Genomic DNA, 12,681 nt, shown 5'->3' with positions numbered 1-12,681 from the left:
CAAGACTTCAGGAATTTACAGAACACCAGTTGAGATGTTTCCACAAACAGATGCAATCTTGGAAGGTGTCATTTATCTATGACAAGAACTTTGGAAGATATCTATTTGGCCAACTGGAAGAGATTCATGCTAGAAATGTCCATTCTAAAAAAGAGATGATGCAACATAAGGTAGAAAGTATAGAATAATATTACTAATATTCCATGCAAGTAAAATATTGCTGAAGATTATTAAAAAATAGTTGGAGCAGCACATCTACAGGGAATAGGCAGAAAATAAAGCTGGATTCAGGCGAGATTGTTTAAGGCTGATCTGTGTTTTATTTCCTGTAAACTGTAAATAACGTCTAAACTGTATGTTGGGAAATGAATAAGGAAGATCAAAGAAGAATTGATGCCTTTGAATTATAGTGTTGGTAGAGCACTGAATACAGCAAGGGCAACCAAAAGAGCTAACAGATCCATCTAGGAAGAAGTGTAGGCTGAGTACTCCTTAGAAGCAGGAATGGTGAGACTCTGACTCACACACCTTGGGTATGTTATCAGGAAGGGCCAGACTTTGGAAAAGGACATCATGTTAAAAAGAAGAGGAAGACTCTCAAGGAGATGGATTTACTCAGTGGCTGCAATAGTGGGCTTTAGCACAGCAGAGATTGTGAGGAGGACGCATTATTATGAAGGGTTTCGTGCTAGTGCACATAGGTTCACTATAAGGTGGAGCCTATTTGATGGCACTAGAAGGACGGACAGTCTCCTCCTGTTGGACTTACTGAATATGAAAATCTACTGGAGAGTCAGCTACGGCTTGACTCTGACTCAACGGTACACAATAACAAAAACCATAAAGTTGTAAATTAGGCCAAAGGAACTTTCTTACCTAATGCTAGTATTTGTCAAAAGCATTGTTAGTTGATTTGCATATCTTGTTGGCTTTTATTATAATAAGTATGTTTTCATGTTAAAATAACTGAATTGTAACATTTTTCCATTAGTATTTTTATGGATTTATAAAAAGGTTTATCATGCTTAAAAAAATAAAATTTACCTTATTATAAGCCCCTAAAAAGCACACAATATTTTATTTTCTTAATCTTTTTTAAAATTAAAATAACTTAAGTCTATGTAATAGTCTTCTTTGTCTTCTTGGTGTTGAACTTCAACCCATATTGAAGACTATAGTTCTTGACCTTCTGCAGCAAGTGCTTCAGGTCCTCCTCAGGTGTGCCTGACACAGGCCATGGTCTTTGCTACGAACTTGCTATGCATCAGAGAGCTGGACAATGACTAAGTATGACAAAAAAAAACCCCGATGCCTTTGAGCTGTGATGTTAGAGAAAACCCTTGAATATATCATGGTCTGCCAAGAAAGCAAATAGGTCTGTCTTGGAGAGGGTGAAAACAAGTCTCTCATTGGAGGCTAGGATTTTGAAGCTCGACCTCACATACTTTGGACATGAGGCCAGGAAGGACTGGTCCTTGGAAAAGGACATCATGCTCAGAAGAGTGGAGGGGCAGCAGTGCAGAGAGGAAGACCCCGGATAAGATGGATTGACACAGTAACTGGGGCAATGAGGGTAGGTGTGTCAGAGTCACTGAGTCTGGCTCAGGACAGGTCAGGCTTCAGAGCTGCTGTACATAGGGTTGCTATAAGTCACAGACAGCTCAGCGGCACATAACAACAACATTAATAGTAACATTCCTATATTTGGGGGTAGGGGGTGGGGTTTGGGGAGGTGCGGGGGTGGGGGATTGTGTACCAATGAGGGAGCTTTTCTTCTTTTCTTTTGCTTTTCATGGAGAGGAGCAAATGGGGGGGGAGGGGGGAGGGGTTTGTGCGGGGAGAAGGGTGCAACAATGAATGAATGGAATCCCAAAATCTCTGTAGATGTTCATTGAAATGAAAAACAAACAACCTAAAAAAAAAATAGTAACATTCCAAATATTTTCTTAAATTCATGTAAGTGGCAACATAATTTTTTTCTTCTTCTCATTAAATAAAAGTAAATAAGCTAATTTAATGCATTTTTATAGAATCTTTCCCTTTCTTTCAAGCATTTCTTCCATGATTTAATCACTAGCAACTGTTTTGTAACTTAGCCTAATGATGAACTTGCTAAGAAAATTATTTCCTTTTTATATGTGTACATATACAAATATGTGCACATGGGCAAGATTTTCAATTCTTTTTCCTGGACTCTTATCTAACTGTGCCCTGTGTTCCTGACATGAAAGCTCATCACCTGAACCCCAAATTCCTCTGATTGGACAAGCTGCTGTTGGACATACCTTTTGGAAAAGCTTGTCATCAGGGGTGGGCGTGTTGGTAGTATGGCGGTAGCCACGGACGCGATGTTCAAGGGATTTGTCATAAGGATAGTTGGCCACGACTGCTCCTCCATGGAGATTTGCAGAAAGAACAAAGTTGAATGAACGTAGCCACTGAATCACAGCCCGGGTCTCCACCTCCACCTGTGAGGAGATGAGAGATTGACAGCGAAGGTGCAGTTAACCAAAAGACCGTTAGTCAGAAAGTCACCTGAGGGCATGAAAAATCAAGATAGCTTCTGGGATACCTTTGAGGAAACAAAGGCAAATCTAAATACATCTGGAAAATGCTGGTATATAGTAATGCTTTTCAGCCTCTTCCTTCCTGAACACTTTTGCTGTAACATGTGAAAAAAACCCCTCCTGTAGTTGTATCAAAACTTTTCGGATTAAGCACACTACAATACAAGCTATTCTTGGCTAGGCTGTGAAATTCCACTCCTTTTATTGCACATTGTACTGTTAGTGAGTGATAATATCTTAAAGAAAGTCTTGCACTTGGACTACTTCTAAACAACTAAACAATTCACAATTATAATATTCTTCCTCCTCTCAAGATGTGAATGACGTGTGTTAATGTGAAATAGCTCTTCCTAGACCAAGGGTCAGTCATGAGGACTGAGATGGGATGAGTAAGTTTGATTCGCATACAGAATGGATATAAAACCAAAGGAACTGGTCCTAACCTAGTTCCTAAAAGAGCTTGGCCTGTTCGAAGCACTCCTTCCTTTACCTGCTACACGCTTGTTCATTAGCTCAAGACCAACTACTTTCTGGTTCCTCTCCCTCAAGGCTGTTCTGTCAGACTAACTTCTCATTATTTTATTTCCTTTTAAGATCCAGGTAGAGGAATGAGTGGGACTCTAATTATTAGTGGTTCAATTACTATATTCTTCTTAGACAAGTTTAATAAACCAGAACATTCTTTTGACAGGATTATGCTGACTGGTTTGAAATTCTTTTTGCTGTGTTGCTTCCCGTGAGTCAATAGTGTGTTTAATCTCTGAAATCTCAATAGTCCATCAGCGTGGCTTTTGTTTCATTCTGGGGGGTGCTGGAAATCTGAGAATATTCCATCTAGAAAACTGTCAATAAAAAGGCTTAGACTAGTTTTCTATTTATTTCCCTAATCTCTGAATTTAGATATTTACAAATTGAGTGTTTAGAACTAGTTCACACAATGTAAAGAATGGAGGTGGTGTGATGCTCCAAGGATGGCAATAGTTATTCCCAGAAGCAAGTCCACCAGCAGGACAAAAGCACATTAATGGGGGCAAGAGGTGGGGGGGAGTGTGGGAGTGAAGAAAATAAAGGAGGAGGGACAGGGGGATTGTGGGTGTCCTAGAGAATAAGAGCATCCAGTGGCCTCAGCACCTTTCAGACAGGATATATTCTCAGTGTTTAACCTTTTAGCCATATCTGTCTAAATGTAAGTGTAACTCAAAAATAAAGAATGAAAAGTCTGAGTGCTATATAGAGTACTAAACAGAGCTGACCCTCTGACAGGTCTTCAGAGGCAATAAATAGCACAGGAGTTGATTGCCCACCTTTCTCCCAGGGAGCAATTGGTAAATTTGAACCATGTACCTTTGGCTTGGCAGTGTAACTCCTTACCACTAAGTTACCAGATCGTGAGGATGGCACAAGAAAGGGCAAGGTTCCGATCTGTGGCTCATAGGGTTGCTCTGAGTTGTAGTGGACTTGATGGCACTTAACAACAAGAAGTTTTCCCAGAATTGGAGGGTGGCACTAATTCCAGACTCCTTCTATTTTATTATGGTTTTATAGTATTTTCTTTTCTCTTCCTTTAATAGTACTGTACTTGTACCAAGCTCAAGCCCATAGTTAGTCACTACATCAATCCATCTTCTTGTCTTCACAGCATCTTTCTGTCTTCTGCACTCCACCTTTCCCAGCATGATGTCTTTCAAAGGACTAGCCCCTCCGGTCCAGAGTATGTGAGGTGGAGATTCACCATCCTTGCCTCTATGGAGTCCTAAGGTTGCACTTCCTTCAAAGGGGATTTGTTTGTTCTTTTGGCAGCCCATGAGATAGTCAGTAGACTTTGCCAACACCACAATTCAAAAGCATCAGTTCATCTTCAGCCCAACTTTTAGTGCATAGGAAGCAATTGAAACTACCATAGCTCACATCAAGCATACCTTGGTTTTAAACTACTTTAAAGAGGAAAGGTTTAATGAATGGAAATCCAAAATCTCTGTAAATGTTCTTTAAAATAAATTTTTTTTAAAAAAGAGGAACGGTTTGAGCTCCATGATATTTCCTGCCAAAATGCTACAGGACATGAAGTGCGGGAGGAAGAAGGACATGTAAGGTTCAAAGCTAAAAGTTCAATGAACTTGTTGTTGTTGTTATGTGCCATCAAGTCGCTTGCAACTCATGGTGACCCTATGTACAAGATCTCTAAATTCCGTTCTATTCTGTGCCAACCTAGCCATCTCAAAGGCACTCATTCCCACCACTCCACTCACAGAATCAATCCATCTCATCGAAGGTCTTCCTCTCCTGCGCTGCCCCTCCACTCTCCCAAACATGATGTCCCTCTCCAAGGACCAGTCCCTCACTGCAACATACCCAAAGTATTTCAGACGAAGGTTCAGAATCCTTGACTCCAAGGAGCATTCTGGCTTCACCTTCTCCAGGACAAACCTGTTTATTCTCCTAGTAGTCCATGATATATTCAACACTCTTCTCCAGCACCACAGCTCAAAGGCATCAATTCTCTTTCTATCATCCCTATTCACTGTCCAACTCTCTGATGCATAGCACATGACTGTGAAGACTATAGCCCAGATCAGGTGCACCTTAGTCTCCAGGCTGACATCATTGCTCTTCAGTACTCTTGAGAGGTCCCTCACAGCTGACTTTCCCAATGCAATTCGTCTCTTGATTTCCTGGCTGCTGTTACCAAGAGTGTTGACTGTGGAGCCAAGTAAACTAAAACTGTTAACTATCTCAATCTCTTCACCATCCATATTGATGCTGCCAATTGGCCCAGTGGTGAGAATCTTTGTTTTCTTGATGTTGAGCTTCAATCCATATAGGAGGCTGCAGTCCTTGACCACCTGCAGCAAGTGCTTCATGTCCTCCTCAGTTTCAGCAAGCAGGGTTGTGTCATCTGCATAATGAAGGTTGTTGATGACTCTTCCACCAATCCTGATGCCACATTCCTCCTTGTACAGCCCGTATTTTGCAATATTCCTTCACATTTGTTTGGTATTCCCGTTTACAAGGTGCTGTCACAGACATTGCCTCAATGAATATTATTAAGTCAGGATTATATAAAAGGAGAAGAAAATCTAGAAAGCTTATGCCTTCTGAAACTCTTTCTACAGCTAATTGTTGTGGCATATACCGTTCATTGTTTGTCAGAGAAAATCTCTACAGAATGCTAGAGACTAGAGTTCTCTGTCAAATAAAAATTCCATAGCCAAACTTACTGCTGTTGAGACTCTACAGGACAGAACAGAGTTGCCCTGTAGGGTCTCCAAGGCAAACCATTTTATGGAAGAAGACTGCCACATCATATTGGACCCCCATAAAATGCGGGTGGATTATAGTAGCCAATCGTTCCATCAGAAGACAAGCACTTTAAACACTGCTCCACCAGGACTTAACAATTACTATCTGTGTAAATTTAAGTTATTTTATCTATAAGCATAGTATCTAAAAAACAGGGATGGATAACACTGATTGTTGCATTCATCATGCGGTACCATTATGTTGTTAAGTGCCATCGAGTTGTAGACGACTCATAGCAACCCTATGAATGAAAGACCTGAGCACTGTTCAGAGGGTTTCCGGAGGCAAGCAATTTCGGAAGTGGATGCCACTCCTGCTTCCAAGCTTGTTTTAATTGGAAAGCTTCACAGACACTGTCCACCATGGGTAACCATTCTCACATTTGACACATCAGTGTCACAGTGTTTAGCACCACAGCAACCACAAGTTACCTCTGTACAGCAATGCACAGATCAGTGCTATACCACTAAGAAGAATGTTTGACGAAAAAAAATTTAAACTAGGCCTGAGTGCCACAGATTAAAATCACCCACCTTGGGCTTGGCATGAGCATAGGCGGTATCATTATAATAAACTGAAAACTGGCTACAAACATCTTTGTAAGTTGTAAAGTACCATGCAACTTTATAATACCACTTTCACCTCCTTTGCTGGTACCAAATATTTAGTGAGCAGATACTACATTGAGTGCTTTCTGCTGGGGGAGGGAATAAGTACAGAGTCATAAAGCACAGTTATTATTGCTCTAACACAGCATCGTTGTTGTTGTTATTGTGTGCCATCGCGAAGGAACTGATGCATAGCTGACCCTCCAGTAGGTTTTTAGAGGCAATAATTACATGGGAGGAGGTTGCCCATCCTTCTCCCGCTGAGCAGCTGGTAGCTTTGACCTATGTGCCTTAAGGGTTGTAGTGCAGATACTTACTACTAGGCCACCAGAGCTCCCTAACAGAGTTGAGTTGGTACGTAATCCTTGCTTGAAGAAATTCTCACTGTTAATACACTGTTTGTCTATGTCAGTCTCATCTCCTACCTGACTTTTCCAGTTGTCTGGGAGGGGCAGGTGGTGGTTGGGGCCTCCATACTTCTCATTGAAGTAGAAGTAGGTGTTGAGGTCAGGGAAGTTTCGGTTCAGGTCCACGCCGTTTGCATTGTTTCTGCCAAGCAGATACTCAGAACTGCTTGGGCCCTCAGGGGAAAGAAATAAAAGATAAACGTGAGTGTTTTAGAATCAATACCATATTTAAAGAATATATTTTTTCCTTTAATAGACCTTTAGCTTGACCAACCAAGTAATGCAGCAGTTGTGTTTTTTTTTTTTTCTCTTTAACCTATTCAAAATCCCAGGAGTGTGGTTTTAGTTTCTCAGGGTAGACCATGTACCAGAGGGAAGACCCAACAGAAGTAAAGAGTTTCAGGGCAATGAAAACACGTGTGTAAACGGCTTTATTGAGATGAAATTTTATATAATATAAAATGCACTCATTTTATGAGTACAGTTGCCTGGGTTTTAGTGTTTTTCTGAGCTGTATAATCCATCATCACTAACTAATTTTGGAGCATTTCTAAGAAGAAACCTACTTGTTCACTCACTCTTCATTCTCAACTTATTCTTCTCTTTCCCCCTTCCTCTTCTCTCTCTCTCTCTTTCTCCCTCTCTCTCTCTCTCACACACACACACACACACACACACACACACACACACACACACACACGCTGCTGTCATGTCCCAACTGTCTTATAGGTGACCTCACAGCAAGCTTCCTAGGCTGTAAATCATATGGAAAGAGATTACCCATCTTCCTCCAACAAAGCCACTGGTGGATTTGAACTGCCAGAGAGGTGTCACCTTTGGGTTACCAGTGCAACTCCCTAGAGACTACAGCACCAGAGCCCCTCAACCTCTCCTGAGACAACCATCAATGTTCTTTTTGTCTCTATATTTGTTATCTAAAAGTATAACTAATATGCTCTGTCTCTCAAACTGAGGTGGGCAAAGTCGAGTCTGATTCAGTGACCCTCCACCAAGTTTCCAAGGTTGTAAATACTTACGAGAGGAGATGGCTCTCTTCCCTACAGGGGAGCAGCTGGTGATTCCAGCTACTGATCTGGTTAACTGCCTGACGTGATATGCTCTAACTAACACCAGGGTTGCCTAGATTAGTGTATTCTGAACGTTTTGCACAAATGAAATCTTGTAATATTTAGTCTTTTTTTTTTTTTTTACTCTTTCAATAGCTTTGTAGTTTAAAAAAATCTTCAGACTGCATTTGTCTGGCCATAAAGAGAACCATCAAATTGAGCATCTTATTTTGCATTTTCCTTTAGGAAGGAAAGGAAGTAAAAGCTCATCATCTTTCCCTTTTGTCTATGCCACTGTAAATGTAGTTAAAATAATAAAGAATGAAAATTTGAGCAACTGAAAAGGTTAGATGAGAACTTCGGGAATCAGTGAGTTTACGTAAGTGGGGAAAACAACTTAAAGCAGCAGGATGAAAATGGTGACACATGTCAAAGAATGTGTAATTAATGCCACTGAATTTTACATGGAGAAACTGTCAAGATGGTGCATGTGTTGTGATATTCTCGGTAACAACTACATTTTTAAAACACCGAGTACTGTTGTTGTTGTTGGTTGCCTTCGAGTCGAGCACGATTCATAGTGACCCTATGAACAAAAGGCCTGAAACCCCTCTACAACTATCGACATTTAGCAAAGTTCATAGAGTTTCTGGAGGTATGTTGTTTAGGAAGTCGATGCCACTCCTGATTCCTATATTCCCATTTAAAAACAGCAACCACAAAACACTATCCCCTAGTCCATGCCAACTTAATAGTGACCCAACATAGAGTTCTGTGGGGGATTTGTGCCCATCTTTCTCCTACTAAGGTGGGTTCGAACAATCAACTTTTTGGCTAAGCAGCTCTATTTGTTGGGCTCTATACCAGCAGGACTCTGAGTTTAAACTTGAGAGGAGAGCCCTATAAAAACATAATAAAGAAAGGAGATTCTAGAATCAGCCTCAGCTGCCAACTCTGTGAAACCTCAACCCTCTGATATCTCTTCACAAAAAAGAGCTGGCAGTGTGGGAGGAGGGCTGAATGCTCATTGACTAGAAATATCTTGCCATAATCCTTCACATTTATCTAGTGTTTTCCTATTTCCAAGGTGTTGTTGCAGGCATTGCCTCATTAATCCTCAAAACACCTCGGCGATGATATTGGATAAGGCGGAAGGTATTGAGAAAGCTGATATGCAGAGGGAGCCCACGACTGTTGACTAAGGTGCTACAGGCCTAAGAGAAAGTCTTCATATTTAGTTCTATTTCTGTTAGTCTTTTCCTTATTAAGGAGTTACGGCTAGTTGGTGGTGAAGGCATTGGGTTGAAAACCCAGAGGTCAGCTGTCGAAAGTTGAAGCGAACTGCTTCTATCAACATTTGTAGCCTACCAAACCCGAGGGAGCAGCTCTACTCTGCCACGTGGTGGCTATGAATCAGGACTGAGCGGGCCTCCAGAGGAATGCTGCAAACCTTTCAAAGCATGTGGTCCAAATCCACTGGCTGTTCTTTCTGAGAAAGATGTACAATCTCTTCCCATGTGATTTACAGCCTCTAAAAATCTGATGGAGGGTCAAAACTAGTCAAATTGACTCAATGGCAATGCTGTGGCTGTTAGGTGCCAGGGAGTTGAGGACAGCTCACGGTGAACCCAATGAACAACAGATAGGATCCTGTCCTATCCTGTGCTATGCTCAGAATCTCTGACACATTTGACCCCATTGCTGCAGTGACTGTATCAATCTATCTAGTTGAAAACAGTACTTGGTTATCTTAGCTCGTATTTTTCAGTCACATGGAATGGATAGGACACATTGCACACTGGTTTTTACATCCCTAAGATGCCTTTCTTTCCTTGGCACCACCCTGGGGCTCAGTACCTGGGCGGCAGCCACCTCGTAGCCATCTGGGTTCATCGAGGGCAGGATGTGAATGCGAGTGTCCTCGATGAGCCGGATGATGCGCTGGTTCCCATTGCGGTACTCCTCACACAGGAACTCTGACAGCTGCAGTAGCAACTCGCGGCCCAGCACCTCATTGCCATGCATGTTGCCGACATACTTGACTTCTGGTTCCACTGCAAACATGAGAAACGCACATGTAAGAAGACAAGAGATTATCACTCATTTCTAACCTTGCAGAGAAATTCTTTCCCTCTTTCAGGGATTTTATAACATGTAATGTTTCTGTGTGCATGTGTGCTTCTCTTAGTTCTTTTCCAGTGATTCTTGAGCCCCATCCCATCTAACTGCAACTGCAGATGCTATAAACTTTATACCAGAGATATCAATGACAACCATTTCTTGGACTCTAACCTGTATTGGAAGAAACCTTGGTGGCATAGTGTATATGTGGGGATCTGCTAATTGTTAGATGAGTCCATGATGGATGGGCAGTGGTGGTCTCCTTGGGCATCTGGTGGGAGGCAAACGGGCTGGAGAGCAGTGAGGTGTTGGTTTTCTGTGTCGGGGTCCCTGTGTTTTGTAAAGAGTGGCTACTAACCAAAAAGTTGACAGTTCAAATCTACCCAGAGGCTAGAAAGAATGGTCTGGCAGTTTATCTCTGAAAGACCAGCTGCTGAAAACTGCAGAGTGGACTTCTATTCTATCACACATGGAGCCTCCAGGAGTCAGAATCTCCAAAAACTGGTTGTACTGGGTTTTGAGCATTTTCTGTTCACATTTTCTGTTCATAGAATTATTGCTTATTCTATGAACTTGGAGAAATGATGAAAGTTATACAAGTGTTCAAGTCTTTCATTCTTAGGGTCGCTATGAGTCGTCTATGATTCAACAGCACTTAACAACAATAACAGCAACAAGAGAGCTTTGTTGGCCTAGTGGATAGAAAGTGATGCTACCAAGACAAAGGTGGGTGGTTTTAATCTGTGGCCCTTAGGTCTGGTTTTTAATTGTTTTCTGGTCAAACATTCTTCTAAGTGGAATACCACTGGTCTGTCTGTTTGCTGTACAGAGGTAACTCATGGTTGCTGTAAAGCTGAACACTGTGGCACTGATGTGTCAAAGACAAGAATGGTTACCTGTGGTGGACAGTATTTGGTGGAGCTCCCCTATTAAAACAAGCTTGCAAGCTGGAATGGCATCCACTTCCAAAATAGCTTGTCTCTAGAAACTCTATGAACGTGGAGAAACGATGAAAGTTATACAGGTGTTCAGGTCTTTCATTCATAGGGTCACTATGAGTTGTCTACAACTTGACTGCACTTAACAACAACACATTGCTTACTCCTCTCCTTCATATCAGAGAAGGGTATGTGCTGAGATAGGAAAGTGTCTACTTATGTCATTCCTTAGCCTTCTCTTTGGCCATGTTGACCAATCAACTGAAGTGAGAACTGAGAATCTGAAAAGTGACTGTGGAACTATTCACAGAAAATCATTCTTATACCTTCTTTTGAAAGGAAGTGATTGCTCTTCCACCCAACACTTGTCTGCATCCACATTTTTTGAGTCTATACCTCTTCTTCTTCTCATGTCTAGATTTTCGTCACCCTCCTTCTAGGTCAATTCAAGTGTAACTTACTCTGAGAAGCCATCATCTTGGATTCTTACAGCTAAGATAAACTCCACTGAACATCTTTTTATGGTCTTTATCACTTTTTATTTTGAGTTTTGTCTTTATTTCCATGTCTTATTCTTTTATTGGACCTGGCCTTAAGAATACAATTCTTACTTTTTTTAGGATATAATCCATAGTTATTTCTCTTTGCACATCTACTCACTTTTCTGAAAAGCATATTTATAATCCGGAGGGTCATGTAGTAGATTTTCCATGTGTATTGATAGGTTTTATCTTTCCTACTTTTTTTGGTAGCAAATATCCTCTTTTAGGACAGTATGGTGATAATAGATGACAGGTAGTTATCTTCAACATTTTTATAGTGTAAAATAAGAATTGGAAAATCCAATTAGTCCCCTCCAACTTGTAATTAAAAAAAAATTCTCCTTCATTGAAATCTAAAAGTGTAGAAATCATGACTCAGTATAACCTAGCAAAGTACTGTTGCTTAACTTGAGTTTTTGGCTCTTTGTTAAATACATCCAGATTATAACCCTGTTTCAATACAATGCAGTGACCTATCCCATTTCTCCTTTGCTCTATTGCTCTTCCTTTGCTGGTTCTATTTTCCTATCTCGTGCCAGCATGGCCTTCAAATCTTGGACCACCACATCTTTCACATCTCTACTCCAAAGTCACCCAAGTGAAGAAGCCTCCCCTGAGGAGCACTGAAACTCTCCACGTGTCTCCAGTGCCTCCCTGTTTCTCTGTCTTGACTCTGTTTTCTCTACTGCATTGGGCAAACCTGCTGACAAGGAACTCCTGAAAGTGCTAAAGAACAGGGATGCTGCTTTATAGACAAACGTGTGCCTGATTTACAAGCTATGTTGCTTCATATGCATGTGACAGACAAGGAATGAGGAAGACTAAGGAAGAAGATTCGATGCCTTTGGGTCATGGCCTTGGGGAAGAGTTTTTTAATACACAGCGGACTGCCATAAGAACTAACAAACCTATGCCGGAAGAAATGCAGCCAGAGTATTCCTTAGAAGTAAAGATCGTACATTCAGATGGAACACAAATACTTAAAGAATATTCAAAATCCCTATCTCTAAGAGAGATGCAAATCAAAACAACTATGAGGTATCATCTCACCCCAGTCAGAATAGCAAAATTTAACAGAACAGCAAGCAACAAATGCTGGTGAGGTTGTGGAGAAACTGGAACCCTTATTCA

The 12,681-nt window shown here is 41.1% G+C and overlaps 1 protein-coding gene across 1 annotated transcript in view; it reads right to left on the bottom strand.

The window, feature by feature from the left end:
• CPN1 (carboxypeptidase N, polypeptide 1) overlaps positions 1–12,681 on the bottom strand; it is a 31,667-nt gene that overhangs the window by 15,907 nt on the left and 3,079 nt on the right. The window contains exons 2-4 of the mRNA XM_006880195.1: positions 9,807–10,003; positions 6,901–7,056; positions 2,286–2,468 (exon numbers count right to left, since the gene is read on the bottom strand). Of these exons, the coding sequence (XP_006880257.1) occupies positions 2,286–2,468; positions 6,901–7,056; positions 9,807–10,003 (536 nt within the window). The remainder of the gene's footprint in view (positions 1–2,285; positions 2,469–6,900; positions 7,057–9,806; positions 10,004–12,681) is intronic.

This window comes from Elephantulus edwardii, unplaced genomic scaffold, assembly GCF_000299155.1.
Source record: "Elephantulus edwardii isolate Elephantulus edwardi_28Jun2011 unplaced genomic scaffold, EleEdw1.0 scaffold00006, whole genome shotgun sequence".
NCBI classification, from domain to species: domain Eukaryota; kingdom Metazoa; phylum Chordata; class Mammalia; order Macroscelidea; family Macroscelididae; genus Elephantulus; species Elephantulus edwardii.
Note: the sequence above shows the minus strand (reverse complement) of the source record. Positions and strands in the feature narration are given on the sequence as shown.